Genomic DNA, 26,807 nt, shown 5'->3' on the forward strand with positions numbered 1-26,807 from the left:
AACTTCATTTAAACCAAAAGTGCTTTTTGGGGAGCAAAGAAGCTGGAGGAAATATCACACCAGTCAAACCTACCAGTTTGATATTATTATTAATGTTGATTGAAAACACCTCAGTCATAGATGGAGCTGGAAATGGTTTCTCGTTTGTTTGTGGCGATGATGATTTTGTCAAGTTTCAGACACTGAGAATCATTCTAAGCATGTTACTCTAACAATATCTATTTTAAGATTAAATGACTTCCTCAAATGTATGACAAGACGAGACGACGTGGGGAAAATGGCCAATGCAGTTAATATTAGTGAAAATCTATCTAAAATACTGTTACTCTTTTGGAGAAAGGAGAAAAACAACAATTACATAAAGATGAATAAACTCTACACATCAAACTAATGGCACATACAAGATCAAATACAAAATTAAAAACATACAAACATACAAGGCTGAAAAATACTCTTTTTAAAGGTTTAAAAGTGCTAGAATTCAGATCAGCTCACAGAAAACCCGGGGAGGACAAACTCAAAAATTGCCAAAAGCCTTCTTTTATTCTGTTAAGCATAGTTACTCGTATTTCTTAAAAATAAATTACTTTTTTTTTGTTTGTTTTTTAGAAAAAAAAAAATAAATGCTTTGATAGCTGAAAGGGTTAGTTTACCCAAAAATGAAATTTCTGTCATTAATTACTCACCCTCATGTCGTTCCACACCTGTAAGACCTTCGTTCATCTTAAGAACACAAATTAAGATATTTTTGATGAAATCCGAGGGTATCTGATCCACACATACGTCATTGCACCTTTTGATGTCCAGAAAGGACATGGTTAAAATTGTTCATGTGACTGCAGTGGTTCAACCTTAATGTTATGAAGCGACGAAAATACTTTTTGTGCGCAAAAACAAAACAAAAATAACGACTTTATTCAACAATCTGAATCGCTGTCACGCAGTGAACTCAGTGTAGGCTTCCTTGTTTACGTCCGAATGCCGGCTCATTATTGGCCGGATCCTGTGTCAGCATCACGCATGCGTCGTGCTGATCACGTGTTCAGCTTCGACCAATACTGAGTTGCCGTTCGGATGTAAACAAGGAAGCCTGCACTGAGTTCACTGCGTATGACAGCGATTCAAATTGTTGAATAAAGACGTTATTTTTGTTTTGTTTTTGGCGCACAAAAAGTATTCTCGTCGCTTCATAACATTAATGTTGAACCACTGTAATCACGTGGACTATTTTAACCATGTCCTTTCTGGACGTCAAAAGGTGCAATGACGTATGTGTGGATCAGATACCCTCGGATTTCATCAAAAATATCTTATTTTGTGTTCTGAAGATGAACGAAGGTCTTAAGGGTGTGGAACAACATGAGGGTGAGTGCTTAATGACAGAAATTTCATTTTTGGGTGAACTAACCCTTTCAGCTTCAAATTCCAATTTTTAAAAATAATTTGTCTGTACACATTCATTGCTTTTTAAAGGACATTTTTATTTCCTCTAACTTTTTAAATTAAATTTAAAAAATGTATTTTTGGACAAAAGTCCATTAATGACTTTTATAAATGAATATGAGAGTAGAACGTTGGGACAACTTAATATTTTTGGCTTTGTTATGAAACAATTATTTTGAGAAATCATTCTTACAGTATAAACAAAACTAACTCAATTCCTCTTTAAGTAGCAATTGTGCAAAAAGAAGTTTCTTCTCCCCAGGTTTTTGGTATGAAAAACAAATAAATGAGGTGATGCGTTGTGCTGTTTTGAGGTCCTGTTTCAACAAACAGAAAATAATATAATGACAAAACGACTAGGCAATATCCCAATCAAATGTCCCATGCTTTGAATGTCAAAGACCAGGCTGGTGACTTCTTTGTGTCTCTTTTCAGACCCTTTCATAAAATGTTCATTCGAATCAAAGCAGCTGAAAAACAGAGAAAACGGACAAACAGTTCATGTGTACTACTGTGCATGTTTTCTGCTAAACGATCATTTGCAGTTTAAAATGTTTCCAGAGTGGTCTATGGTTGCTGGCAACCACAGCACAAAGAGCAGCATAATATTGTTTTGTCTTAGTTTTGCAATGTGGCCTTTTTACCTTTCTATTGTCTTTCCTGCTTGTGAGATTCACATTCACTATAAACGCAGATGTGGACACAGAATAGATTTACCCAAAGGGATGAGGTGAAGAGAGAGAGAGAGAAATACATCTGTTTGTATCAGGCACTGCTTTCACTGCTGGTACGTTGATCATCTGTTTCTTTACACACATGGCCATTGGTAATGAATGATTATTTGGTAAGAACTTGTGCAGTCCACTTACTGGGAAATGGCAACTTATAAGAGATTACATGACAAAACCCCTCTAAAGTCCTGTTTTTGTAATATTAAAATGAACCTAAAGCAACTGGAATCGTGGTTTCAGACATTTCAGTGTGATGGTGCAAATTATAATGGAGGTTAAAAACTGTACAACCAAACACACCAATAGACAGCATCAGTCAGGTCTGATCGAATACTGAGAATAAAAAACGCAAACCGAAACCTGGATCACATTATGGGCCTCTAGTACATGCTCTAAAGATTAAAGACTAGTCCATTCTACTGGATTATGCCACTATTAGTCTATTATATGCAGGTAAAATCCCACCTTATTCATCTCCTTTGACTCACATGGAAAAACAAGGAACAGGAAAAGCTATAGGGAAACGCTAATACTTCATCCATTTTGTTCAATATGATGCAAGATACATAATTATGTAAACCTGCTAGACAATTTTTTAAAATCCATCAGCAATTTTTAATACAGCTATCTAAATGACAAAATATACTGAAAAAGAAGCAATTATAATATATATATTTTTGATGTGGTACTTCGTACACTGCAAAAAAATATTCTTGTTTTTGTTTTGTCTTTTTTTCCATTCACATATATCAGGGTTATCATAATGTATGTCTCTCTCTAAAATAAAAACCTGTTTAAAATACTTTTTTTCTTAATATATATAGGATCTGGAAGTGAGATATTGTTGCGCCACGGAGACTTAAAATTAGTGCTGGAAGGAGGAAAACCATTTTGAGACTCAGAGAGCAGTTGAGTATTCCAAAGTACTTGATGGTTGTTTGAACTTTGTGTCTGTGTGTCTGTGTGTGTAATGTGTCTTTTTCAGGAAGCGTGAGGGTAGAGTGGGAAAAGGGAGGGGATTTCAGTGGGTCGTCTTGCAACCCAAAGAGGTCAAGTGCCTTCTGCTGTAAACAAAGTGCTTCTTTTGAGAAAAATTGTAAACCTGTAAGATTTTAACGTAAAAATTATTTTGCTTTAGTTCTGTCAGTGGTCACATTGTACCAAATGAACAAACTGTGCAGTTTTTACCCTCTTTGCCTTTCTATTTTCAGTCCCTTCTCTCACATAAAAACTAGTTACTGACCATTCCAACATGTGTAAATTTGTATTAACACAAAAAAGCTGATATTTTCATCTAATGACATACACTGCATTATTTTTTTAAACTGCTTTTGAAATTCAGATGTGATTTTGTGATGATAATTACTTGATTGAGTCTTGTTGAAGCTTAAATTTGCGATATATAAATATATAAAAAAAAACTAGATTTGGAATAACCAATTTCACTCCTTCATTCCTTCACTAATTCTTCCACTCCTGGCCAAGAAGACGGTTTTAGTTTAAGGGCAAGCAACTACTACCTGACTTTAAGTCAGGTCTCACATTTGGAAAAGAAAACAAAATTCATATAATCACTTCAAACTAGTCTTTCAGAGTCTCAAAGACTGATTATCTTTTCTACATTAATCTTTTCCTTTTTCTACTAATATTATTACTTTATAAAGTATGCAGTACCATGCCTTAAGGCCTACTGATGCTGCTGTTTAACTACGAAATTGTAGGACAGGGGATGGTGGGAGAGGTTCAAAAGGGTGTTTAAAAAAAATCATAGCTAAATTCAGACAGCCTAAATAAAAGCTCCATGATATTTCATATGCTTGTTTTCCTCCAGGCTCATTAAAAAGCTGTTGTGCGCTTTTGTTAAGGCTTCTATGTGTTCAAGTGTTCTGTTTACCCACACCTATGGGGAGCACTAATGCTCCTCTGCCCTGAGCCCGTGTGACAGGCCAGGTTGGTGTGGGGACCTCATTGAAAGGCCTGGTGAAAGCGAGGCAGTGTGGTCGTACTGAGGCTAGAGCTGAACACTGGTGGGAGTGGGTGCAGAGGCCCAAGACCGAGCCCCCCACCGGAGCCTGGCTGCTCCTGAGGTTGAGGTTGCAAAGAGGTAAGAGGCAATGCAGCTGTGGCCGAGGCAGCGTGTGGTTCGGCAGCATGCGAAGATGCTGACGACGATGAGGAAGAAACGGTGGAGGTGGTGGAGTAACCCATTACCAGTCCTCCTGAACTCATGGGGGCGCTATAGGGTGGCAGATTTAGTGGAATAAAGCCCAGCAGGTGAGAAAAGTCCATGTTAGCAGCACACAAAGACTCAGCAATGACAGCGGGGCTCTTGGACATGAGGGGGTCCCCGCAAAGGTCATCCGACAATCCCACCGGAGGTTCCAAACCCTCCTTATTGGGCGAAGCTGCTGAGTGAGGGTCAGCAGAGGGTGGCGGAGGAACTGGGAGTCCACTCTGAAGATCCATCAGGAAGCTCTCCATCTCCACCTTCAGGGGCTTCTCCAGCAAGTATGAGGTAGATCCGAGCTGGTACTTGGGCGGTGGCTGTGGGTGCTGCTGTTGCTGGTTCTGCAGGGGAGGCTGCTGCTGGTGTGAAGGTGGGGAGTGGTGGTGATGGTGAGGGTGGTGATGGTGATGATGATGTGGGTGATGGTGGTGCAGTGATGACGGAGGTTCCATATGGCAGCCCATCCCCATTGCAGTGGATAAAGTCCCTGGAACCAATGAGTGATGGTGGCCCACACCCGGATTGGACATGGCCTGGAGATGATGAGGGTTGTACATGCCCATGGGAAAAGGGGTGGCACCGTGGAAGGGCTTTGCCATCATCGAGTCCTTGGTAGGTCCCATGCTACACATCATAGGGCTTATTTCTTCTTTCACAGCACAAGGTGGAGAACCAGACCCAAGTAAACCCAACATATCCGGAGGTTCCGTCTTGATCTTCAGCAGCTCCTGCGAGTGACTCTTCTTGACGTGTCGCGTCAGATGGTCCTTCCGCCCAAAACGTTGGGCACAGTACTGGCACAGGAAGTCTTTGCGTCCCGTGTGTACCACCATGTGTCGGCGAACATCCTTTCGTGTGTAAAAGCGACGATCACAGTGGTCACAGGGATGTTTCTTCTCCTTGGCTCCACCTGAAGACTTGCCTGAGTGGCTCTTGAGGTGCTCCAAGAGTGCAGGCGTGCTCTCGTAGCTTTGCAAGCACACCTTACAGGTAAGATCACCGGCTGTGGCTGAGTGCATAGCCATGTGGCGCTTGTAGCCCAGCTTTGTGTTATAGTGTTTGCCACACTCCTCGCACTTAAAGGCCTCTTTGTTGGGGTCGTGAGTCTGCAGGTGGTTTTTCAGGTGATCTTTGCGGTGAAACATCTTTTCACAAAACGAGCACTGGTGAGTCTTCTGTGGGGAGTGTGTGGCCATATGCCTACAACAGAAGACAAAGACAGCCTTTAGCTAAAGACTGATGAACAAAGACACATTGGAAATTTCTGTTAAACTAACTGAAACATTGTATTCAACATGTTCATGAGTTCATGTCAGACTGCAGGGGGACCCTCTAAAGCAGGAGTGTCTACTTCTCCTGGAGGCCCACCTTCCAGCTTAGTTTAGCTCCAACCTTCTCCAACACACCTGCCTGGAATCTCTAGTAATCCTAAAAACCTTAATCAGCTTGTTCAGGTGTGTTTAATTATGGTTGGAGCTAAACTCTGCAAGAAGTTGGTCCTCCAGTAGCTAGGTTGGACACCCCTGCTCTTAAGTATAAACTACTATACCAAGGATGTCCAATCCTGCTACTGGATTGCAGATGTCCAGTGGAGTTTAGCTCCAGTTGGGGCAGTTGTGGCCTAATGCAGTGGTTCTCAAACCTGTCCTGGAGTACTCCCAGCCCTGCACATTTTGTATTTCTCCCTATATCTGACACACCCACTTCAGGTCTTGCAGTCTCTACTAATGAGCTCATGAGTTGAATTAGGTGTGATAAATAAGGGAGATATACAAAATGTGCAGGGGGTACTCCAGGACAAGTTTGAGAACCACTGCCCTAATGTTTAGAGAGTCGGACTTGTAACCCGAAGGTCACGGGTTTAAGTCTCAGTACCGGCAGGAAATGTAGGTTGGGTGAATGAATTAACAGCGCTCTCTTCCACTCTCATTACCCACAACTGAGGTGCCCTTGAGCAAGGCACCTAACTCCCAATCGCTCCCCAGGCGCCGCAGCAAAAATGGCTGCCCATTGCTCCAGGTGTGTGTTCACAGTGTGTGTGTGTTTGATACTCACTGCTTTGTATTTGCACTTGGATGGGTGAAATAGAGAGCACAAATTCTGAGTATGGGACACCATACTTGGTTATGCGTCACGTCACTTTCAACACACCTGGCTGGACATTTCTAGTAATTGTAAACACTTTAAGGCAACCCTCCGAAGTTAGCAAACATATATATATATAAAAAAATGCTGTGGTACACAGGGAAGGAGACTAAAGTCAGTTTTTTTAAATGGATGTCAATGGAGGAGAGGCTTCAATGACATCAAGGCTGTAATGTGATTGTTTATCAAGGCACACTTGGTCCAAGTTGGCTGTTACGCTTTCTCCAAATGGTAGAGCCACAGACCCTGCTATCTCCCAATAATAAGACAATGGCTACGTCTGAAAGGTAGCTTAGCTGACTTGTTGCCTCACTGCCATAGGCTGATTTCAGAAAGACCTCAGAGGCAGCGTAATAGTTTAGTAAGCTACAACAAAATAAAATGTGTTCAGGTTATAACTAAGGGAATATTTAATTAATACAATAGTAATTTCTAAAAATAACATCAAAAGCGAAAAAGTTGGTCAAAAACGTACATTTACACACAAACTGACCACCAACCGCAACTTTCAGATGTCCTCTTTAATTGTTAGCTCAACTGTCACAGAATGGAAAGCACAGGATTGTGGGATATCAAAGGCAGCGAAGAATACATCTATGCTGCCTTCAAAAATTGATCAGATGAAGGTATCTCAGGAGACAGGAAGTGAGGCTAGCATTGGATTCGGACCGTCCCTTGATGCCTTCCTACCTTGGAATGCGTCCTACGAAGGAAGCATTTTTCAGCTTTCGGATTCAGCCAATATCTGCCCTAAGGACTTTGATTTTGATTAACTAAACTTTGCATGACAGTGGCCCTTCCAGGAACAGGATGAAGAGTGCAGCCAATACAACTGATGTACTCAATTAAGATGAACACTAACACTGAATATAGATAAGGAGCGTTTGGATCAGAAACAGATCTTAAGGCCTTGATTTACAAAGTTCTTTTTCAGTCAAGGTTAATAAAATGTTCCAAATACCCGAGCAACAGTATACAGTTTTCGCACTTTCCGACACTAGTCACGAAGTGGTATTTAGATGAGTATGTAAATATGTTTTGAGCACCATCCTATTATCACAACAAACAACAAAAATGACATAGATGAGAGATGTTTTCACTTACGTCTGACCTCAACCTCGAAAAATTATGTTATCGTCATGGACCAGTGGCAGGTGTTTAACAGTTGGTGCAAAGTTTTCCAGAAAGTTCATGCTGGCGAACGGTTTCAAACCATTGTAACAAACTTCGTTTTAGACACAATTAGTTCAAAATGACGTCACATCTGTTCATTCTCCGATCACTCTTTAAGTATATCGGGCCTTTACATGTAAGTAGCACCTACCTAAAGAGCTTATATTTGGAGCTGAAAGCCTTAGGACAATGGGGCTGGGAACAGTGGAAAGGTTTCTCTCCTGCGTGACAGAACGAGTGAAGCCGGAGCTTATCCTGTGAGCTGAAGAGGGCACCGCACACCAAACACTCGCTCCCACTGCCTCTCCCTTCCCTCTCCCTCTCGCTCTCTGTCTCTCTTTCCGTCCTCCCTGCAGCGGGACCTCCAAACACTTTGGTGGCGCCTCGTCGATCCTCGTCCTCCAGCGTCAGTGTGGCAATGTGGTGTGGGGCATCGGCGGCAGCTGCTGCCATGGCAGCCCTAGGGTGCCGTTGCCATTGAAACTCGGCCGTGGCTGCCCTGCCTTCCAGGCTCTGGTTCGATGTCACGGTGGTATTTAAGGGGATTCAGGCTCTTAAACTGTCTGCTATCTGTACAATATGTGAAAACAAAAATAAATAAACAAACATGACAAGGTGAAGCAGATATTTTTTAAGCATGTTCATTTATGATTTTTCAGTTGCACTTTAATTTATAATATGTTCACTTACGTGTACTTACCTAAGAAAGTACTGGGTAATATAAGGTAACTACATGGGTTAAGGTTAGGTTTAGGGGTAGATTCAGAGTTAGTACCCGGTTATTGTAATTACTGTAATAAGTACATATTATGTACATGGGGAACAGGACTGTAAAATAAAGTGCTACCGATTTTTCTTACATGCAGGGAGACAGCTAAAAACAGTGCTTACCCTTTTTTATGTCTCCCAAAAGAATTGTAAGTGCTTTTTCAGTCTTTTTCGTTTACCTTCACACTCTCATCCAGTCCCACCTGCCATGACTGGGGACGAGTAGGCGACAATAGTCCTCATCTTCACCCTTTCATTAAATAAAAAAAGAAGACATATATCATCGATAACTACAAATATTTTACTTCAAATTCATTTTTTTTTTTTTTTCAGATATTTAAAAGGGGTAATACTTTACAAGATGTGTTTTGTTAACATCTGTTAACTGTAAACAATATTTTAACAGCATTTATTAAACTTGGTTAATGTTTATTTCTAAACATTTTAAACATGTTTAATTGTACATTTTACCACTACATGCATTATGAGCTAACAATATAAATCAAATAATGATAACGTTAACATTATCAAGATTAATAAATGCTTCATGGTAAATTCATAGACTAATGTAAAATGTATACAACCTTATTTTAAAGTGTTACCTTAAAAGGACCAATTATATTTGAAACACGGGCACTAATATAATTTCTAAACTGAAAAATAAAGCATTATTTATGGATTCCTTACACTGACATAAAAGTGAAATGCACAAGGTCCTGTGGGCATACTGTAACTCTTCTAAACATTTTGACTTTTTTCAGTATGCAAGCTAGAGGGCAGTAATGTACAGAACAATTAATAAACTGGGTAGTAACAGAAGTTGGCAATTCTTGCCTTGCTATATAACATTAACAACCGAGGAGCACAAAGTTTTGTGTGTCTTTGCATATTCTGTCATGCATGTGTACATGTACTCCAGCGTAAGGCTCCTGTAATCCTAAAGCACACAAATCTACCTCTAGACATTATCTATTGGTGTACAATGAAGTAAATTAAGTACTTTTGGCAACAAGACGTTCTGTGGTGTGACATGCTATACTTCAAATTATATATATATATATATATATATATATATATAAAACATGTTTCTATGTTTATAATTATTTTGCATGGCATTTTTGTGACCATAATACTAGAGATACTATTTGTACTTTTAATAAATTTGACTTTTAAATAAATGTCATAACATAAATAAGCTAATGATTGCAAAAAGGTGATTAAAACAGTCCAAAACTTAAGAGCAATGTTGACCAATTTCCATTTAAAGGGTTAGTTCACCCAAAAATGAACTTTCTGTCATTAATTACTCATCCTCATATCGTTCCACACCCGTAAGACCTTCGTTCATCTTCAGAACACAAATAAAGATATTTTTGATGAAATCTGAGACCTTTCTGTCCCTCCATAGACACCTAATCAGCTGAAACTTAGACACTTTAAGAAGTTCATAAAGAGATCATAAAACTAATCCATATGAATCAAGCGGTTTAGTCCAAATTTTCCTTTAGAGACTCATTCGCTTTATATAATGAGCACATTTAATTTAGGCTTCTATTCACATAAACACTGATCAGCGAACATGAACATAAAAGCTCAACTGAACCCGAATGACGCGCGAGAAGCTCGAACGTGCAGCCTAACACACGAGAATGAACCTCATTGGTTCTCGCACACATCAAGCAAACATGTCTATAAAGGGACAGAAAGCTCTCATATTTCATCAAAAAGATCTTGTGTTCCAAAGATGAACGAAAGTCTTACGGGTCTGGAACGACATGAGGGTGAGGAATTAATGACAGAAATTTGGAAACAAAACCAAAGGTTCAAAAAACAAAATATAAAAGTGAGGTAAGCAACGTTACGCATTTTTCCACCTTCTTGCGTCACCGTTACCATGCAAAAGAGGTAAACAGCTAATGCTTTAATGATGCAAATTCTCCGTGGTAAAATTCGGACCCAAATAATATAAAGTGAACACAATCCAGTGGGGGCAGAAGAGGGGGAAGCAATCAAACTCTGGTTCAGGCCAAGCAATCGAACCAAGTACTGTATTAAAGCACCCTTTTTCATTCAAAACAAACTATAGTAATGAACTGCAACATCTGCGCTAACAGCCAAGATCACTCACCATCACTCTCTTATTATATAAGGGAAATCCCCAAACTCTGCTATGAGACTCTCTGCACTCAGTTAGACTGAGAATCAAGGCTTTGTATTCCATCTCTGTATGCTCGAAATGTGACATCAACATGCAGTTTAATGTCAACAGATGTTTGTAGGGATAAAAACTCTCATCAATGATTATATTGATCAATGCAGACTCATTTGAGACATGTTTTGGGTGAGTTCTTATTACAGGTATGATAATGCAAGGTGTAGCCCAACTCATACAGCAGGAAACCCACCGCAGCACCACTCCTTCTCATGCTACTGCATATCAATCATTCAGTCATGTACTTCCTTTGCTTTAGCAGTGAGCGATACATTCATATCACTCACTATTAATTAGTTACTGATTATTACATTACGTTTCTTTAGTATTGAGCATTTAACATATGGTCCCTTTCCTGATGGATGCATTACTTTTCTTATTTAGTATTGTTCACTAATATCTCAGAAGTGTAAACCTCTAGTCAATTACCCTTTTGGTTAGAGTTCAAAATCCACCTGTCCCCTGCTGACCACACATTTACTACTGCAGTCACATGAGCCTAATATGTAAACATTTGCAAACACACACCGGTTACCCCCGTTATATAACAGACTTCATAACCAAACAAAATAATCTTTTTTAATACTGTTAAAAGCTAATTAATATTACTGTTGTTGAAACATTTGGGGTCAGTAACCTTTTTAAAAAGAAATAAATACTTTTATTCAGCATGACGTTACAAAATGACGTTTATTCAGCTGTTCTTTTGAATTTTCTATTCACAAAAAAATACTGTTTTCAACATTGATAATAATACATGTTTCTTAAGCATCAAATCAGCATATTAGAATGATTTCTGAAGGATCATGTGACACTGAAGACTGGAGTAATGATGCTGAAAATTTTGAATGTTTTTAATGTATTTTTCATTAAATAAATTAACATAAGGGTCTTCTTTCGTTAAAAAAAAAAATCTACCATCCCCAAACTTTTGAATGGTATAGTGTATATGAATGCATGATTGTCCCTTAAAGTCAACAAGAAAAAAGAAAGAAAAAGTCCTTATCATGAATGATTCATCAATGTATGTTATTCCAAAGACAAAAAAAGTTCGTCTTCTGTCCATTCTGGCATGTATCAAATCCCAACTGATAAAATCAATTCTTTTTTTTCCTGATTGAATATCTTGTTTTATTCCGAAATGTGTCACTAGAGAAGTAAACGAGCTGCAAATGACAATTCATGTTGACTTTAAAGGAGTATGTTTCTCCATATGTATGTGGATAAGAGGAAGTGACAGCTGTGTGGCGCTGCTGCGGCCGTCACACAGCGGGGAGGGTGCAGGGGGGTGACACGACTCCATTCAGCTGCTCCAGGGAGCCCTGTGCCATTGTGATGCTCCAGCTTCTCCACCACAAACATTCCACATGCGCACATACATCTCATCCGTCTAACATGCTATATACACACAAACATACGACATCCAATCCCAACAACAGTATTCAAACGTTACCCATTAAAGTTACCCAATATTTTTACTTGCTCCTAAACATAAATTTGCAACAATTTCAAATCAGTGCATCCAGGTAATTTGAGTATTTCATTGAGGTTTGACACATGGGTTAGTGGGGGTGGGCAGGTTTATATATGCCCATCACACAAACGCGCGCTCACTGAATGCTGCCGCAGAGGGGGAAACTGGCCGTCCATATTGGCTGCGTGAGTGTGTCTGAGGTTTTGTTTTGAGATTAAAGGGTTTTCACATTCCTCTGGCCCGGGGGTCAGAGGTCACCGTGTACACCATGCTGCCTCCTGTGTGCAGGTTTAACCCCTTCTGTCCAAAGGCAGAGAGTGAGAGAACAGCTAATTCAAGGTCACAGGCACAGTCAAATACAGGCAGTGTGCCAGATTCTGATCAATTACAGTGTTGCAGTGCTCATGAGCAAATCCATAAGAAATCTGCACCCATAAAAATCACCACAGATTTTATTGTTTCAACTATCAATGCAGCACTCTCAGGTGCGAGAAAGTGGATCGGACCAAGCACTACATCAGTCAATATGGGGGAGGATAGAGAGTTTGCAAGAGGGGGATTTGAAGAAAGACTGTAGAAAGAGTAATGGCAGAGAGTCATTACAAAAGAGGAAAGCTCAGAATATCACTAGAAAATCAAGGGTTATTATCAGGCAAGCGCTTTAGGATCTGCGTTAATATTAGAAAAGCTTTCCAGTGCTGGAAGACTTGAAAACGGACATTGAAATTGTGTTGTTTCTGCTCCAAGCTCCATACGTGACAGGGCTCGACAATAAGGACTGCCCGATGTGAACGACAGTGTGAACGACACTCGGGACAGTAGACGGAACTGTCACTTGCCCGATCGGACCAGTGCTGTAGGGTGTGCGATGTATATTGTCTATGATATCGTAATTGTTGATTTAATGATCTGACATTATAGAGTTTGTCCCTCACTTTACAAAAACCAAACAAAAACACACACATTGAGTGCACGCATACACTACGTGACGTAGTTTAGTAGGTTAGACTAGTGCGCGTGCATATTTAGAGTGCACGATTTCACTGCATGATTTAGTCTATTAAAATGCATTTAAAATGCCCCCAGAATTCAAGATAATGGGCAAAAATTCCCCTGTATGTCTTTTATATTTATATAATTTAATATAGTTAACCAATAGTACACGATTTATCCAAATATAAGCATGATTACAAATGTGATGTTGATTTTATACAACGTACAGTGTAATAAACAAGCAGTTTATATTAAGTGACTTACATTTTAGACACCAAATCGCTTGTTTCGCTCTATTTCGCCAATGAAAATAATTCCAAACAAAGTCCACAGCATTGTTTTGCGTCTCTGAGCAACGCTTCCTGAATAAATCAGCTGTTTGAATGAATCGGTTGAATCTCAATGATTCGCTCATTAACAGGGACTTGCTGCCACCTCCTGGCAGGTTTAATTTCACATTTAAAGTATCTTTTTTATTTTATAAATAATTTCAAATAACAGTATTTATCATTTTATATGTTCAACATTTCAAAACATTATTTATGCATCTGTAACTGCTCTTGACTGATTAACTTTAATAAAGTTTAATCTATAGTTTTATAGTTATATATTACATTACAATTTCTATACCTGAAAATCTCCTGTTTAAGTCTACATAACCTGAAAAGCAGTTTATTTCATTTGTTTATTCTGTTATATTTATTTGTGCTGTTACTTGTAATTTGATGATTTGTTCCTATTTTATTACTTACTGTTTACTTGTCTAACAATATTTAAAATTTAGTTAATCTAGTAGCTTTTGGTGTCATAACCTTATTTATTACATGTATCAAAAACAACGAAAACAATAACTAGGCTTATTAGAAAAAATCCTTAGCGTTGAGCCCTGCGTGAGTAAAATTGGTTTTGCTATGTTTCACATAACCAAAATATATTGTTGTTGTTGTAATGTTAGCTTTAGTAACAGGACAGTTTTGAGTGTCGTTGTTTGTCTGGAGATGGTGTGCTGCTGGTGACTAACAACCAACTCTTGCTTGTATGTACTCTTGTGTACTGTATGTTTATTTGTTGTTCTTCCTTGTGGTTCGTTTGTCGTCTTTGCTTTGTTTTTTGCAAAGCATTATTTTGCTTCACTTCAGCAATGATAAGGAGACATCCACTCTTGCATTGCGTGTTTGTGCATTTTAGGGGGCAGAACAATGATGGGAGGGGTGTGTTGGTTTGGGTCGAGCTTACTATATAAAAATATTGTCCACTTGCATTAAAAGTGGGACAGTTCAATAAAATTTGTTTAATGGAAAGAGAGGTTTTGCAGAACATACACAGAGTTGGGACTTCTAGTGAACACCACGTGATCAAATCTCGTTTTAAAGGAAATTAAAAGTCTGTTTTTTGGGTGATTTCATGTAATTTGTTGATTGTATAAGTATCTATAATTCTTTTTGCCACTTGTTTAATACATAATGATTGACAGTAGGTCTAAAGCCTGGGACACACCAAGCCGACGTCAAAGAGCTAGTGGCGACAAAACCTGACTGTGTTGTCACCTCTCGTTGGCTGAGTCTCGGCCAAAATATGAGCTTGAACACACCAAAAGGACTAAAGCCGACTAGCACATGTAAGAAAATATCTGTCTATATCAGCAGGTATCAATAGACTATTTTTGTAATTCAAAAAGGGAAACCCAAACTATGACTGCAGATATACAAACCGTAAACAAAGCAGCGCTTGCGTACCATTTTGAATATCAATCACGCTGATCACTTTTCTTCATTTCTGTTATTTTAAAAATATTTGTGCATTCAAATGCTCAGATAAGATGATGTAAATTATAACATCCTTCTGTCTATACCGTCTTGACTTTACTTGCCTTCATCACTTTTGCTTTTATTCTCGTACGCTGACTCGTTCACTAAGCTGAACAGCCAATCAGAGTTCTCTCTCTCACTGACGGCCCGACGCTGATTCAACATGCTGAATTGGCCCAAAAAACCCCAACGGCATCTAACTAGAGCCAACACACAGAAAAAACTAAGCTGACCGATGCTCAAAAACAGCCCAGCATGGCCCAACAGCCGACCATCGGCTTGGTGTGTCCCGGACTTAAGATCTGAAGGAGGAATTTGACATTCTTCTATTTCCAGATTAATAGCCTTTGCAGCCATATCAGATTATTCATTTCCTGACAGCCCAACATGACCCAAAACCCAGCAGAAAATAATACTAAAAAATGTATTCTGTAAGTGCTCCACTTTAGTTAAAAATGTAGTCCACCAAAGGATGATCAGCTTCCATGATAAAGCTTCCATTGCTTGAAGACATGATTTGGAGACTGTAAAATGATTTCCAATATTTTCCAAAGCTCCAAGCTACTTTTATTCCAAAGCTAAAAGTAAAGCACATGCTTTACATAACAACACACACATATATATGGCCTGGCTGTGTGGATTGGAGCATTGTCCTGCAGGAAAATCCAATCCTTCGAGTTGGGGAAGATTGTCAGAGCAGAAGAAAGCATGTTTTCTTCCAGGATAACCTTGTACGTGGCTTGAGTCACACGTCCTTCATTAAAACAGATCTGCCTGATTCTGATCTTCTCTGATGAGTCCAGTTTTCAGCTTTACCCAACACCTGGTCCTCTAATGGCTAGACAGAGACCTGGAGAGGCCTACAACCCACAGTCTCTCGTAATTTGGTGGAGGATTGGTGATGATCTGGTGGTTCTTCAGTAAGGCTAGAATTGGGCAGATACATCTTTGCATAGGATGCATAACTCAAGCCACGTACAAGATTATCCTGAAAGAGAAATTGCTTCCTTCTGCTCTGACAATGTTACCCAACTCGAAGGATTGGTTTTTCATGCAAGACAATGCTCCAATCCACACAGCCAGGCCAATCAAGGTGTGTACGGAGGACCACCAGATCAAGACCCTGTCATGGCCATCACAATCTACAGACCTGAACCCCACTGAAAAACTCTGAAATGTAAGCAAGAGGGTCACCAGCCATTAAATAAAGCTAAGCTGCTTGAATTGTTTCGTCAGGAGTGGGATAAATTCGCCCAACAGCAATGTGACCGAGTGATAGGGAGCATACCAAGACGCATGAAAGCTGTGATTGGAAATCAAGGTTATTCCACCAAATGAAGAGTTTGGTTCCAAAACGCTGTAACTCCATTTTGATTCATTTGTGTAAAAAGGTGTTTTCTTTACCAAGAAAGTGGCAAGATGAAAACCACTATTTTCTGTTTCAAACTTTCACATAGCATCATTTGGTTATAAAAACATTACAAATACAAATCTACATTTTGATTTTAAAAGGTTTATTATAAAAACAGATTATTTCCCCCCAGAATGCAATAAATCCTTGACACATTTTTTTTCAAAATGCAATTAATCCATCAATATAAAAGTTATTTTTCATATTGAAAATACACAACAAAGTAAGTTGATTCACATATATGACAGCCTCTGAACTTTGCCAGTACTAATCTTATATACAGGCATTTGACTAAAAATACATTCAGCCGTCGCTCCCAAAATGAATTCAGCAAGTCATCTTGTTAATGTTATAAATGAATTATGTCTCCGTTTGTCATTACCGATTAAAGAGTATCTGGCGCCACCGCACGGTTAAAATAAACACATTTGCCGAGTACATTGGTATTAAAAATGGCTTTTAAAAACTGTTCATGATTCAGTTTTGGGGACCATGACAGAAGTTTGATGTTGTCGTGGAACAAGCAACAGCCGGCATTTTTCCTCCTCCCGACTCGATTGCCTCATCTTCTTAATCTCCTAACGTAAATGATTACATTTTGATGACTTGCGTTTCTTCCCCACCACAGAAACCACCACAGGTTCATCAATGCCGTCAAAATTATTAATTTTTCTGTTTTTGTTGATCACAAAGTACAAAGCAGATAAGGAAAACTAGGATGCCGGGTGTATTCAGAGCGCCGCCATTACTGTTTACAGTGCGTGGAATGGTGCGCTGTGATTGGTTGAGCGGATATATCTCATTCTGTAGAGAAGGGAGACTGGCGTTTGTCACGTTTTGGAAAGAAAGGAAGAATACATGACAGAATAAGACGACGGATATCGCATTTTGCGCAAAATTAATAAATGACTTTTCAATACCGACCAGATACAATACTGATTTTGGCGGAAACTCAGTTTTTTTGAAAATGGCGTTTATCGCATTTTGGAACCAAACTCTTCAAATATTGATTTCTGACCTCTTCCTAAGTTAAAACATTAGTATTGTGTTTAAAAATGAATACAAACTTGTTTTCTTTGCATTATTCGAGGTCTGAAAACTTTTTTATTTGAAATTTGGAAGAAATGTTGTCAGTAGTTTGTAGAATAAATCAAAAATGTTCATTTTATTCAAACAGATACATATAAATAATAAATCCAGAGAAACTGAAAATGTTGCAGTTGTCTCAATTGTTTCCAGAGCTGTATATATGGCCACATGCAACAGTATTTTCTCACTGCTATATTCACATCACTGAGATGTTTAGATGAAGAAAGTTGTCAGATTTGTTTGTTCTATAACTGTTTTATCTTTATTTTGCTTACTTAAGAGCTATTAAGTCTACTGTAAGTATGACAGTTGGTGCAGTATTACAAATATTTTATTTAGATTCACAGATAGACTTTAGCAATATACTCTTTTTTACTGGAAGAAATTAAGAATGCATAAATAAAACCTTATTTCCAAGGACAATGTTTAAATTATTTACAGAGTGAATGAACTGCATAGCATTTTCTTGATCGTTTAGGAAGCTACACACAAAGATGATTTCAGCTGAAATTAGGACTGCCTACTCCTGTCATGGAATGACTTTTAAAAATGCAAATGTTAGCAAAAAATCTACCCAATCAGAGAGTCCATCAAAAGGTCAGTGAGTGCACTTCTGCTGAACTTCCACCAGGTGGGAGGGACTTACAAACAAGAAAGATGATTTGACTTGATCTGCACACATGAACAAACTTCACCTGTCCTGAACTCATCGAAGTGCAAAAACTATTTATTCACCTAAATCACATAATACAAGTTTATCATGGAAACATGTCATTTTAACTTATGAGTGAGATCAAATATACTCACTTGAGAGCTATATTCTCACTTTACTTCTCAAACTCCTTTGCAAATTATAAAATAATAGGTAAATAAGATGCATTAAACCCATAAAAACACTGATTAAAATGAAACTGAGAGGTTTTTTTTATTAAACAGCAGATGCAGCACAGGGCTGTGTGAACCCAGGCTGTGTCTCACGCCTCTGAGGGTTTTATTAACGCAGAGGCACACGACTCTCAACGTGTTCCGGAAAAAAGAAGTTCAGTTACCAAAAATAGCCCTCAAGTTCTCCATACTGAGCTAAAGTGACAACAGCCGCGCTCAAGAGAGAGACGAGTGAGATTACGAGAGTGTGGTAGTTAAGCAAAGCAACAGATGGCACAGAGAGCGAGTGAGAGAAAAGAATTTCAGAGAGGAAGGAAAGAGGAAGGAGAGAAAGAGAAAGAAAAAAGAAAGAAAGAGAGGGACGGAGGGAGGGAGGAGCTCTCGGTCAGTGATAGTCACACAGACTCCAGAGGGGAGGATGGCTAGTCATGCTTTACTGACCACATTGACAAGGGATGACAGGCAGAGGAAGGGGGAGCAACTGCAACAGGAGATGCCAGATATGAGACCTGCGGGGGACAGAGTGTGTGTGTGTGTGTGTGTGTATCTTCACGTTCAGGGGCTTAAACACAAACAAAGACAACTTTTAACCTGAGGGCCGGCTGAAAAAACCACAATGTGCACTTTGTCCTAGTCATTTCGGATTTGTAGTTACAAATCAACACAAGCCTATTTTCAAATACACATTTTTAACACTCGTAGCCTGCTCGACATTCTGGTGGTCACACTCCTTTTACCCCACCCGCACGAGTCCTGTGGTGCTCGCTTTGACGGACAGGTTTCACTTCCTCTAACAGTGTCCGTTTGGACTGCACAGAGATCTTAGTGGGGTCGTGAAGAGCGGAAAGCTGCCTCCCCTCCTACCCTACTGACACAGAGGTAAAGCCCTGCCAAACCCTCAACAGTTACACTGCACTGGCCCTGGCTACCAGCACGGGATGTGGCCACAATCTGCACCGTCTCCGCCCCCCTCCACATTAAACACATCCACCCGCCTGGGCACAAACACAGGGAAACGCAGCTAAACTTAGCCCCGCTGCGGTTGACCGTTACAGCAGGGCAGCTCACCTCATCTGCCTTGTGTTTGTCTCATTATAACTGAATTGATTGGTGCATTTCATTCTTCACAATCACAAAGGGAAGTGGTAGAATGTACTGTGAAGAGTGTCACAGTGACAAGTGAATGACCAGCAACAAAAAGGACAAAAAATAAATAATAAAATCACAATAAAAGTGGTCCACGCTCCAAGTCTTTGCAGTTATACGATAGCTTCAGATGAGGAAATTTAAAGGGTTAGTTCACCCAAAAATGAAAATTCTGTCATTAATGACCCTCATGTCGTTCCACACCCGTAAGACCTTCGTTCATCTTCAGAACACAAATTAAGATATTTTTGACGAAATCCGAGGGTTTCGGAAGCACACGTAGGCAGTTCTGATGTACAGTAGAACCTGGAAGCACTGAACTGCGTTCACTACGACAACTGCGTATGACAACAGTTCAAATTGTTAAATAAAGTTGTTATTTTTGTTTTGTTTTTGCGCACAAAAAGTCTTCTCGTCGCTTCATAACATTAAGGTTGAACCACTGTAGTCACATTGACTATTTTAACGATGTCTTGACTACCTTTCTGGACGTCAAACGGTGCAATGAAGTTGCTGCCAATGTGTGGATCAAATACCCTCAGATTTCATCAAAACTCTTAATTTGTGTTCTGAAGATGAATGAAGGTCTTACGGGTGTGGAACGACATAAGGGAGTAATTAATGACAGAAATCTCATTTTTTGGGTGAACTAACCCTTTAAGTCCTTAAAAATCAATGATAATCATAGCTCTCGATATGCATTTACAATATGCATATTCATTTCTAGGTTAACAATCCCTTTAAAGTTGTCTTTAATGCACGGAGAACGCTATCCATTAGCATTTTCATTAGCTTTAATGGCAGTTGCTTTTATATTATATTATATTATATTATATTATATTATATTATATTATATTATGTGATTTATAAACTACCATTCATAAGTTTGGGGTCTGTAAAAGAAGTTTTTGAAAGAAGTCTCTTATGCTCACCAAGGTTATAATTATTTAATGAAAAATACAGTAAGAACAGTGATATTGTGAAATATTATTACAATTTAAAATAACTGTTTATTATTTTAATATATAGTAAAGTGTAATGTATTCCTGTGGTCAAAGCTGAATTTTCAGCATCATTACTCCAGTCTTCAGTGTCACATGATCCTTTAGAATTCATTCTAATATGATGATTTGATTTTAATTAGAGATGCACCGATACTAAATTTCTCCACCGATACCGATAGCCAATTATTCAGAGCGATATCTGCCGATAACGACACCGATAGTTTGGGGGTTCTGCCTTTTATACCTTCTTTTAAATTAATGATAATTTCATTATAATTAATAATTAATCATTATATTTTGAAAGAAATTAAAATAAAAACTTTATTCTCTCCAATTCATCAACTTGTTTCACAGTAATTGGTATCAGTTATAAACACATTACTCAAATTAATGTTAACACACATTAACTAAATTCTGAAGATTAATATTTCTTTACTTTCTGAATGTTATTAATTCATATAATTACTATTAATATTGAACATCAAACTGGTTAGCATTTCTTTACATAAAGCCCAAATGCAGTGCATTTTCCTACCCTCTTTTGACTGACATGATATATCGGCACTGACTATCAGCTGTTTTTAAACTATCGGCCGATACCGATTATTGGCTGATATATCGGTGTATCTTTAATTTTAATGCATCCTTGCTTAAAAAAAGTATGCCTTTTTCAAAAAAACCTTGCTGACCCCAAACTTCTGAATGGCAGTTTATGTTGCCTGCAAAAAAAGCTCAAAAATAACAGTAGTAGATAGTAACAACAGTAACAATAGCAAACACCAAAGTTGCCACAACAGCTCCATCTATGATGCCAACAAAAACACATGGCAAAGATATCTCGCTTTCACTCACTTTTTCTCCCTTCGTGTGCTGTTCCTGTGGTTAAAGTGGGCACATATGTGGGTTTAAGAATAATAAACAGATTAAAGCTCTGTTGAGGTAGGCATGCCAATAAACAATTCATCACACCATCCAAGAACGATCCATTGAAGGTCTTATGACAGAACAGATATAACATCTTGTATAAAGTATACATGTCAATGTATAAATACCGGCACAACTGCAAATGAGCTGCAATATGTTATGTTGTTCCAAACCTGTATGACTTTATTTCTTTAATGGAACACAAAAGAAGGTATTTTGAAGAATACTGGTAAATAAACAGTTTTAATGGCCACTGACTTCCAATGTATGGACTTTTTGTGGCCACGAAAACTGTTTCCAAATATCTTTTTTTTTTTTTTTTTCGTTCAGCAGAAGAAAGAAATTCATACAGGTTTGGAACAACTTGAGGGTGAGTAAATGATGACAGAATTTTCATTTTTGGATGAACTATCCCTTTAATGTGGCTTTGAGTGAAAATATAAAACATTTTTCATCAAAATGTTATTTTATGAAGGAAACTTCATTAAATGGCCATCCTTCTGCTAGAATAATAGTCCTACACTAGTGGATCATGACCCAAAAATGGGTTAAACAAGGTTGATAACTGGCCTCATGGGCGCTGAGCAGTGATATACACTGTAGGTAGATAAACAGGGTTTAGAATCATATAGCATGACTGGAACTATCCATTTTGCAATTCAAAACAAACAACACATTCATAAATGTCCATGTCAATCTGCAAAGTCAGCAAGAAACGTTTCCGTTCCACTGATTTTATAACCCTTGACCCCTCAGTGCACAAACACCACAGAGTAAACTGCACTATATCTGCATCTCATTCACCCTTTCTTCACACTGAAAAAAGCTCTCTATATACTTGTTGCATGAAGACATCTGGCCAACACACGGACCCCACTTAACGACACTTAAGAAAAGGAGGGAAACGAAAATTAACAGGCTTCACAAACAAAGGCCAAATAAAGCGGGTTCCCTCCCTGATCTAATTTGCGGCTGAACAATGATAGAGCAAACATGCCGATGTTTCATTTAAGGGGTGTTTTGCTTTAAGTCTGATTCTGGCTATCAGAAGCTACAAACGCTCTATAACAGGAAAAGGCATGTGTGTAGTTAAATACATCAGTGCCAGATGCCTTTCTGATTTCCTCAGGGATTCCCCTTGTGAATGCTGAAAACACAACTTTAAGATAGGATGAGATACTGAGGATTTTTGGGATCCAAACGTAAACAGGCAGGTTGTAGAAGTGATCTGAAGAGCTTGGTGGAGATCAGTGCTATGTAGATTACTTACAAAATGTAAAAAGCATGGTACTCGCAAAAAATCAAGAAAATTAGATTTAGCCTAAACAATAAGACTAAACATGTTGAGCTATATAACAATAATTTATCTAGTTTTCTAAAATAGTTTTCTGTCTATAAATATATCAAAACAGTTGTTCCCTTGTCTATTAAAACATGTAAATAATAAAGCGTCTTTGGTGTTTCCATGGTTTCTACAAAATAAAACCGGAAAACGAGGAGGGTAACGCGGGTATGACGCAATTGACAGACTCCTCACACATCCCGAAGCCTTGGTTAAAATTGCAATTTTCTCACGACTTACAAATAGTTGCAAACATTTGGAATATTGTAAGTACTCAACTGAACAAAATATATAACACTGGCTTAATGGTTTTTGGATATTTTACTGCAAAATTCTTACATATTGCACCTTTAATTGGACCCCACAAGGACAAAATCTTTTATATGAGACTAAATGTTGACTCAATTTACTATCGTCCTTCCCTACACTATCCCTAAACCTTTTAACATTCTTATAGAAACATAACATTATATATATATATATATATATATATATATAAGAATGTTAAAATTACATTAGGTTTAGGTATAGTGTAGGGAAGGGCCATACTATAGTGACTTTTAAGATTTTGTCAAACATTCTTATATATGATTTTTAAGATGTTGTCTTTGTGGGGTCCGACTAAAGGATCATTTGGACCCCACAAAATAGTATAAACAAGGATGTGTGTGTGTGTGTGTGTGTGTGTGTGTGTGTTCTTGTATATATGGTTTATGAGGACACAAATGTGTATAATGGCATGGGTATTACAATGTAAACATGGTTTATGAGGACACTTCCTGTATCCTTGTAAACCTAATGGCTTAAAAAAACATACTAATTGGTGTTTTTTTGAAATTCAAAAAATGCAGACAGTTTTCTGTGATGGGTAGGTTTAGGGGTAGTGTAGGGGAATAGAATATACAGTTTGTACAGTATAAAAACCATTACGCCTATGGAGAGTCCCCGTAAGCCATATATACAAGTATGTGTGTGTGTGAGTCAGGGGAAACCCCTTCTGGCAGGGAGTCCTGGTGGTGACACAGAGCTCCAGAACAGCAGGCATCCTGCCAGACGGCAACGTGCCAACTCTCTCTCTCTCTCCCTCACTCTCCCCATTCCCTACCGCATCCCTCAAACATTTCTCTCTATTAGAGCGCTTTAATGTCCGTTTTATTTCTCAATCACTCTAATTCTTTCACTCTATTATTCGTTTAATGTTCTTCATAAAATTATTCAAAACACTTACAGACACTGCTGAGAACTGGTATCTTGTTGCATTTTTATTAAAACTACATTTTTGTCCTTGTGACATTTTTTTCTTTGCATATTTGTGACAAACCCTTTGTCTCCATTTCTTAAAATTGCACCAGTAACAAAAACGTGAAAAGACCAATCATGATTTTGTTCCTAATATATGGTTTTTAAGTGGCCTAATGTGGAAAAAAGTAAAAAATTAAATATTTTATACTACAGTTCAAAAGTTTGGGTACAGATTTTTAATAAATCTATATTTTTATTCAGTCTAAAAACAACTGACTAGAACCGTGGCACTAAAAGTAATTAAAATAACCTGATGTCTAAACTGTTGCATTGCTTAAACCTTTAATCACAAACTTGTGCAAACTTTTAATCACCTCTAAAATGTACTTTTTACTTTTACAAGTTAAAGCTGACAATAAAACATAATTACTCACTCGCAGAAACATCTGAACTTCTATTTAGAAGTCTTTAATCAAATGGTGTTTCAAACAAGTGTAGATTTTATTTTAATGAGAAGAAAATATGCACACTAAAATCTGAACGTGCTCTTTTTCTCTGTCAGACGCGGTCAGCAACAAACAATCTCTAAGCTAAGCTTGGTCAGCACCGCTTAAAACAACAGGCATTGTCGCGACCGCCCTTTTGTTTACAGTTATCTGCGACACTTTACAATAGAGCTCACTCTCTCTCTCTCAGCCTTTCCGTCAATCAACTCTAAAGTTAGCTCATTTTTTGTTTGCTGCAGGAGAGATCCCACCTCTCCCTCTTTTCCCGTCAGTATGTAGAAGGATGTGCAAGGAGAGACGAGGAGGAGGGGAGAGCGAAACTTGTAAAAATAACATTCCTGCATAAACAGGCTCTGAAAATGGTCGCCAAGTAGAACGCATTCCTCACATTTCTTTTGATCAGTTTCTGAATCTCACTGTCGGAGAAATGACAGCCGCTGCAGGTTGGCAGACGCGTGTTTGTGAAATAGATAAAGATATCTGCTCATTCATAACCCAAACAGCATCTCTTACGAGAGAACGCTTTCACACTGGAGCTTTAGGTGCGGACCTGAGTCCATCTGAATGTCAGAGTTGAGTCAACTCCAATCCGCTCACATACTCCGGTCTGGATTTTGGGATGTGGAGTGATGTAAACAGTGAAAAGTCCCAGTGCTGTTGGACTGTATGTCAGCACCCTTAGAATCAAGGACCGGAACTAACTGTTGGCCATATAGGCTAAGCAAGATTTTATACTAGTTTTAATATTTTACATCATAATATAAAATATTTTATAATTATTGAAATATAAAATATGTATTATAATTTATATAATTAGTCCAGTCGATAACTACATATAATCACACAACTTTAAAGGGTTAGTTCACCCAAAAATGAAAATTCTGCCATTAACCATCATGTAGTTCCAAAAGAGTAAGACTTTCATTCATCTTTGGAACACAAATTAAGATATTTTTGATGAAATCTAAGTGATTTCTGTCCCCCCCTTTAAAGTCAGCATGAAACAGAATTTGCGATAGTCTTTTCTTCCCTCTTATGACATATGAGTGAAACGGCTTCTTGAACAAGATAAAAATGTAGGGATGGACTTGATTTTGTCTGTCGGGAATTGATTGGCTGGTTAAATGGTTGTGGTTTGCTACTGGTGGATCTCATGTAGACATGTGCCAGTATATGGTAATACGATATATCACTATACTGAATATATGCATGATATTGTTATCATGGGCACTTCAAAATACCGTGAATAATAATTTATTACGAATTATTCTGATTTTTAGAATGCATTTTAAGAATACTTTACCCATCAACTGTTTAAAATGCACAACACCGCTGCATGCTTTGTCGAAGAGGCACGCGCACTGATGTAAACAAACAAACTAGTGAAGGAGACATGCTGAATTAGGGCTGGGCGGTATATCGAGTTTGTACGATATACCGATATATTTTTAATATACAATACGAAATGAGGCGATACCATTTATATTGATATACAGTAGTTTTATCCGAGCGCATCTGAAAAACAGCGGTGGACATCGCAGAGTGCAGCTGTGCGGGAAATGCATAATACAATTTGGCTTAAACATGAGACATGCTTAATATTAAAGGCTTTAAAAATAACTCATACGATTAAGATATAGTTACGTTTAAAGCAGCTTGCCCCTCTGACAGATTCATGTGCTGACAGATTTTTGCACTGTTTAATGCTTTTGTGATGTGGCGTTTTGCATAACTTACATTTCACAGGTATATTCTCCATCTGTAAATGTTAGAAAGTCATACAAATATTTCTATTTTGCTGTCAGGAGTGGACGAGCCTTCTGCTAGCGAATCTCATTCTCCTCTAAACTTCATAGACTTCCTTGAACTTCCTTCGCGCCGGCGCGCGCATTCGCGCCATACAGACGGAGCACAATAGAATGGGATCGCCATAATTCTGACTAAAATATACATTTTGATAAAATGTTTGTTGTTGAACAATAAATGTGCCATATGTAGAATTTTAAACCTACAAGTAAGTGTATTTTTATGATAGCAATAACTATATATATATAATATATAGCTATATAATATAATATAGCTAATTAGTCTAGTGAATTTAACTTCTGCTTTAAAAAGCATCATTTTTATTTTTAGATTGTACTGTTACAATTTTAGAATGTAAAGTAACTTTCTCTTTTTTGCACATACTGTAGGCCTACTAGTGTGCCAGACTACATGGTTACTTTCACTAAATTTGTATTAATAGCTTTCAATATAAACACTGTTTGTAGGACAACATTAG

At 38.2% G+C, this 26,807-nt stretch overlaps 1 protein-coding gene across 3 annotated transcripts in view; it reads right to left on the minus strand.

Moving 5' to 3' along the window:
• Positions 1 to 2,765: 2,765 nt before the first annotated feature.
• The window catches only part of plagl2 (pleiomorphic adenoma gene-like 2), a 51,060-nt gene continuing 27,018 nt past the window's right edge, over positions 2,766 to 26,807 (minus strand). The window contains exons 2-4 of one of the 3 annotated variants that reach the window (XM_051880102.1): positions 8,667 to 8,737; positions 7,871 to 8,289; positions 2,766 to 5,601 (exon numbers count right to left, since the gene is read on the minus strand). In XM_051880102.1, the coding sequence (XP_051736062.1) occupies positions 4,140 to 5,601; positions 7,871 to 8,172 (1,764 nt within the window). In that variant the 5' untranslated portion in view covers positions 8,173 to 8,289; positions 8,667 to 8,737 and the 3' untranslated portion in view covers positions 2,766 to 4,139. Of the gene's footprint in view, positions 5,602 to 7,650; positions 8,290 to 8,610; positions 8,738 to 26,807 lie in introns of those variants that run through there. The other 2 variants (XM_051880101.1, XM_051880103.1) reach the window with 2 other exon arrangements.

Source organism: Ctenopharyngodon idella, chromosome 22 (assembly GCF_019924925.1).
Source record: "Ctenopharyngodon idella isolate HZGC_01 chromosome 22, HZGC01, whole genome shotgun sequence".
In the NCBI taxonomy this organism is placed as follows: Eukaryota; Metazoa; Chordata; class Actinopteri; order Cypriniformes; family Xenocyprididae; genus Ctenopharyngodon; species Ctenopharyngodon idella.